This window comes from Trichechus manatus, unplaced genomic scaffold (assembly GCF_000243295.1).
Source record: "Trichechus manatus latirostris isolate Lorelei unplaced genomic scaffold, TriManLat1.0 scaffold00037, whole genome shotgun sequence".
NCBI classification, from domain to species: domain Eukaryota; kingdom Metazoa; phylum Chordata; class Mammalia; order Sirenia; family Trichechidae; genus Trichechus; species Trichechus manatus.
In genome coordinates, this window is record NW_004443973.1 from 18,153,965 (window position 1) to 18,159,964 (window position 6,000).

At 38.9% G+C, this 6,000-nt stretch overlaps 1 protein-coding gene across 1 annotated transcript in view; it reads left to right on the top strand.

The window, feature by feature from the left end:
* LOC101344027 (sodium channel protein type 9 subunit alpha) overlaps positions 1-6,000 on the top strand; it is a 195,448-nt gene that overhangs the window by 141,379 nt on the left and 48,069 nt on the right. The window contains exons 18-19 of the mRNA XM_023730496.1: positions 1,275-1,395; positions 1,606-1,655. Coding sequence (XP_023586264.1) covers positions 1,275-1,395; positions 1,606-1,655 — 171 coding nt within the window. The remainder of the gene's footprint in view (positions 1-1,274; positions 1,396-1,605; positions 1,656-6,000) is intronic.

Here is a 6,000-nt window from a genome sequence, read left to right on the forward strand (position 1 = left end):
TATAAGGTACTGAAATAGTTACTGTGTAAATACTGTAAAACAATGAATTTCTAAAACTCTATTGTCAACAATAATTTGACCTGTGATACACGTTAATTGTGATTCATATCAAACATTTTGATAATTTCTGTACCAGTGAGCAGTAATATTGAATAATTATAATTGATGATATAAAATCTGAGCAGAATGAGTATAATTAACAAAAATGACAGGCATAAAAGCTGACTATGAAAAAAAATTTCAGTAGCAGGATACACTGAATAAAATGACCTCAATTTTTACTTGATTATAAATTAACTTGGCGTAAATCTTCTTTGAAATGCTTTTTCAAGCAGGGGAGAAAACCAAATATTGGTGTTAAAGATGTTTTAATTAATTTCGCCTAAGTCAGAATTCTGCAAATAAAAATCATTTTATGTACAAGTTGTGTCCAGCAGAGAAAACCATTGTAACTATTTGCTAGTTGTTGATATTTTGGCTGATAGCAGTGAGGTGCTTTTATTTCTTCCATCAGCAATTCCTCCCATTGCTTTGCCTCAAAATCCAGGCCAATACTTCTGTTTTCAGAATTTAAGGACTTGGTCTCACTTCTAAAGAATCATAGTGCTTTGTCTTTCAGTTCCCTGATGACGGTTGGTCTTTGGCATTTCGATTCCAATACAACATTTAACTCTTTTTTTGTCTTGGTGGAACACCTTCTATCTATATCATCCTGCTACATGGTTATAAATTGAAGAGAGAATAGTAAAAATATGTTTGCAGTTCATCTTACACTGATTTTTTTCTTTAATCTTTCGTATCAATAATCATTTTCTGCTAGTTGTCAGACCTCACCTTTCAATTAACAGGCATTGGCAATTTGGCACTTGTATGTTATTGCTGTTTGGGTCTTGGTTGTCCTAAAATAATAATTGTTGTTGTACATAACTTTATAGTAAATATAAAACATAATAATAAAAATGTGGCTAATACTTTGCAAATATGAAAGTTAACATTAAAATGTTACCTAATGCCAATTTCTCCAAATCCTTACTTGTTAGCATAATAAAAACAATAAAATGTATTTCCACAGGATGTGTAGATAGAAAGATCAAGTATAGGTACATTGTAAGGTTACTTGATCTTAATGTGTGTTTATACGTGTTTATGGCCATCATACTGTTAATCTGTTTTCATAACACTTTGCATGACTTTGATCATTAAGTCTGGCTTAAACATTGGATTTGAATGAATGCTAAAGGAACTATTTGGTGGGGTGGTGAATTCCTTTTTAGAGATTGAACCAATCGAGTTCGTCTGAGTGCAGCACAGTTGATAACCCAGTGCCAGGAGAAGGAGAAGAAGCAGAGGCTGAACCCATAAATTCAGACGAGCCAGAGGCCTGTTTCACAGATGGTAAGAGAAAAATTGAGACCTTGATTAGCATCCATTTATTAGTGTTTTGGGTTTTGTCTTAATACTTCCTGGGAGTTGTTTAGCAAAAAGTCAGAGGACTCCATTTAGTGCTAATTCTGCCATAGCTGTATGCTGAGGGGAAGTCATTGGAGCTCTCTAAGCTTCAGCTTCCACATGTAAACATTGTATTAATAAAATTTGTAATTACAGTTTGCTACACTATAAAGCAAGTCCCTGAGTGGTTAAATATTATACGAAAGGTTGGTGGTTCAAACCCACCCACAGGCACATCGGGACACAGGCCTAACGATCTCCTTCCAAAAGGTCACATGCAAGAAAACCCTGTGGAGCAGTAGCATCACTAAGGTTGGTCTCACCCAGTGCTGTTTGTCCCCTCTCCCCCCATGGACCTCCTCCTGTACTGGACCATACAGAATCCTTAGTAATGTTTATTATCAATTTTAATCATAGAATAATATGTGACAGAGTTGTAAATTGCTTAAATGTAATATTTATTAGATTATATGAATAGTAACAACAAAATTGCTTAGTAAAATCTTTCTACATTGAATTACAACGTTATTAGTTACAACCTTATTAGTAACTAAGCAGAAGCCTTTTACTTTTCTCCTTTTCCGTTATTACTACTTCATTCTCAAAAATGTTATTGATATAGGTTCACAAATACTACTTACCACAATATTGATATAGGTTCACAAATACTACTTACCACAATATTGTAGCTAAAACACCAGAAAATTTGACAAAATCAGCAACTATAAAAACACCGGCAGCAACGAAAACAACAGAGTACTTGCAGCACGTGCTGACGAAACCACAAGATTCAAAGCGTCATTGTAATTGGGTGATAATGACAGCTCTGACGGGAGCGCGTTAGAAGGTTCAAAAAGTAAATTAGCCTAGAGGTTTAGCCTTGTAGGTATACTGATACACGTCAGCTGGGCTTACAAAAAATATTTTTGTTGTTGTAACTAACTACAGGGATATTTTTATAAAAAATAAGAAATTTCTGCTGAAACATTGCATAAAGATTTTATAGACAGTCATTTTGGTGTCACCTCCTCTGACAGTGTCACCCAGTGAGGTTCACACCCCCTACACACCCTAGTGACGCCAGTGCTACGGAGCTGTTCTACTCTGTACACATAGGGTCACCATGAGTCGACATTCACGCAATGTCTACTAACAAAAACATACTATACAGCACTCTACTACTGTTCCCAGCTCCATGGACTTACCAGAATACAAGTTAATGGGCTAAATGGTCCTGTAGCCTTTTACATCAAAAATTGAAGCTACTTGCCAACTATCGGTAAACCATTTGATACAGTTGACCACAGTCTATCCTGAAATTCTTCCATCTCTTGTTTTTAGAAGCCATGCTACCTTAGTTCTCCTCTTACATCTCTGAAAGTTATGATTTCCTTTCCCTGTTTCTCTTAATGACTGTTTTTCTGCACATCCCATAAATAATATTGTTCCCCACATTTTGGTCCTTGGTTATCTTCTTTTCTTATTCTGCAGCCCTGAGGGATTTCATCCATGGCTATGACTTAAACAATCATTTCTGTGCTTTTTGCTCTTAAATCATAGTCTTTACTTCTAACTTCCCTCCTGAGTTCCAGATCTGCCTTATCTACCTTCAGCTTTTCAATGACCATCTCCACCTGATGTCATAAAACATTTCAAGATTTCTAAGTTTAAAACGAAATTTAGTGGGGTCTCTCCCATCAGATCTACTGCTGCCTCCAATCTTTCTCACATTGAAGACATCATAATTTATCCTGTCTCTCAAGCTAAAGTCTTTGAGTCCACCCTAAGTTCTTCCTTTCTAGCTACAAGTTGACCAGAAACTCTGGGGATAGGGCCTAAGCCTTTTGAGTGATTCTGATGCACACCTAAATTTGAGGACTATTGGTCTATAGGATAAAATCTGAACTCCTTAATTGGTGTGTGAAGACCCTTACATTTTGGCTCAGTATATTGTTATTGTTGTTTGTTTTGTTTGTTTTTATTTTTAATGGGCCCTTGTGATGCAATGATTAAGTGCTCTGCTGCTAACCGAAATGTCAGTGGTTCAAACATACCAGCTGCTCCGCAGGAGAAAAGACCTGGCTATCTGCTCTCGTAAAGATTACAGCCTAGGAAACCCTATGGGTCAGTTCTACTCTGTCACATGGGTCTTCTATGAGTTGAAAATCGACTTGATGGCACCTAACAACAACAACATACTTTTTTTTTTAACAGTACTCCCTTCCACGCATCCACTTTCTATCATATGGAACTTCTCACTGCTGGAATATATGTATCTTCAAACATGCTTTCTCTCTAACTGGAATGTGATATCTTGTTTCCCTTTTTACCTGGCAATTTCTACTTATCATTTGAGGACCCAGCCCCATGTTAGCTCCTAAGTAAAGCTTTTTTTTTTTCCTACATCCTCCAGTGTCCTTAACACTTCGTTTCTATCTTTGGGAGTGATTTGCTTCTGTTTAATCTGTTTCTGCCTAATTTATCTGTTCATAAGTTGATTTTGGCAAGTGTCTGGTAAGGTCCTCAAGAGAAGAGACTGTGTGTTGTAACTTTGCATCTCCAATAACTTCAACAAAAATGGTACTTGATAATCTTCCAGTCACTTTGCTGAATTCCAGAGATTCAAGGCACATATCAGATACTTAGCAAATGTTGTAGCTTAAATTTATTTCCCTTTCCCTTAGTAATTATGAATTTGTATGATTGCTTATAATTTTTCAGTAGAATTATGTAGCAAACAATAGGTTTGTAAACTTAAAAATATTAGAATCAACTGTGATATTTATGCCATTGCAACTGTTCTTGCTAATTAATGGAGCTAATCAGTCACAGATATTAGTATCATTTATTTGGAGATTATAGTCAGAACTTACTCAGGTCATGGATTTAAAGTGTTATTCAAAGGAATAATTTTGATCTGACCTAGGAAAGTTGTAGCATTGTCTTAGCAAGTGTCTTGGTCATCTAGCGCTGCTCTAACAGAAATACCACAAGTGGGTGGTTTTAACAAAGAGAAGTTTATTCTCTCACAGTCCAGTAGGCTACAAGTCCAAATTCAGGCATAATTCCAAGGGAATGCTTCCTCTGTCAACTCTGGAAGAAGGTCCATGTCATCAATCTTCCCTTGGTCTGGAAGCTTCTCTGCACAGGAACCTCAGGTCCAAAGGATGCACTCTGCTCCTGGCACTGCTTTCTTGGTGGTGTGAGGTTCTCATGCGTCTCTGTTCGCTTCTGTCTTTTATATCTCAAACGAGATTGGATTAAGACACAATCCAATCGTGTATACCTCATCAGTATAACCTCATCATAGTGATAGAGTTTACAACACATAAGGAAATCACATCAGATTACACAATCATACAATACTGGGAGTCATGACCTAGCCAAGTTGACAGATATTTTTGGGGGACACAATTCAATCCATATACTCCACCCTTTGGCCCCCAAAAATTCATGTCCTTGCCACATGTAAAACATATTCACCCCATCATATCATAACAAAAGTCTTAAATCAACTCCAAGTCCAAAATCCAAAAATTCCTCTTCATCTGTGAAATCTAGAATACAAGTTATGTGCTTCCAAACGTACAATGGCAGAATAGGCACAAGCTAGACATTTCCATTACAAATGGGAGAAATTGAAGGAGAAGGGATAACAGGCCCCAAGCAAGTCAGCAGAACACATTACATTAGCCCTCAAGGCTTTGAAAATAATCTTCTGTTCTCTGAGACAATTTACACAATAGCCCTGCCCTGCAGACTCTAGGTATTAGCCACAGTCTCCGGATTCTGAGTGGAGGCCCCTCAGCCCTGGGCTTCAGCTCCGCCTTCCAGGCCCACTGGGACGGCAACTCTGCTCCCTTGGCTTTAGGCACACCATTCTTCTAGTCCATCAGAGTGACGACTCCAACCTTAGAAATACCAGAGGCCATGGTTTCACCCTTTGAAACCCCAGAGGTCCTGGCCATACATTTTGAGACTGAGGCAGCTTGGCTTCTTGTGTTCCTTGCCTCTTCAGCTTCTGTTTCCTGTGGCCTCTCGGCCCTCTGGCCTCATGTCCACATCTGCCTTGCTGGGGCAAGTGTTCCAAAACTCGGTAGCTCCACCGATAAGTGCCCAGAGGCACCCAACTCCACCAGGAAGCCTCCAGCACACAGGCACTCAGCTCTCTTGCTCTGTGGTCAGCTCCAGCGCTGTCTCGTGCTGGTCTCCTGGTTCTGCTGCTGCTGGTTCTCTGCCGCTGCCCCTTCTCTGCTGCTGCATGTTCTCTGCTGCTGCTGGTCATCTGCTGCTGCCGCACCTCTATTCATTCACAGTTTCACAACCGTTTCCACATTTTAGGTATCTATTAGAGCAGCACCCCACTCTTGGTACCAAATGTCTTAGGCTGGGTTCTCTAGAGAAGCAAAACCAGTAAACTGTATAAATATATATATAGAGAGAGATTATATCAAGGAAACAGTTCATGTGATTGTAGAGGCTAGAACGTCCCAATCCGTGGATCAGGGTAGAGGCCTCTCCCAAGTCACACAGCTGCAGAAGCTGGCAAGC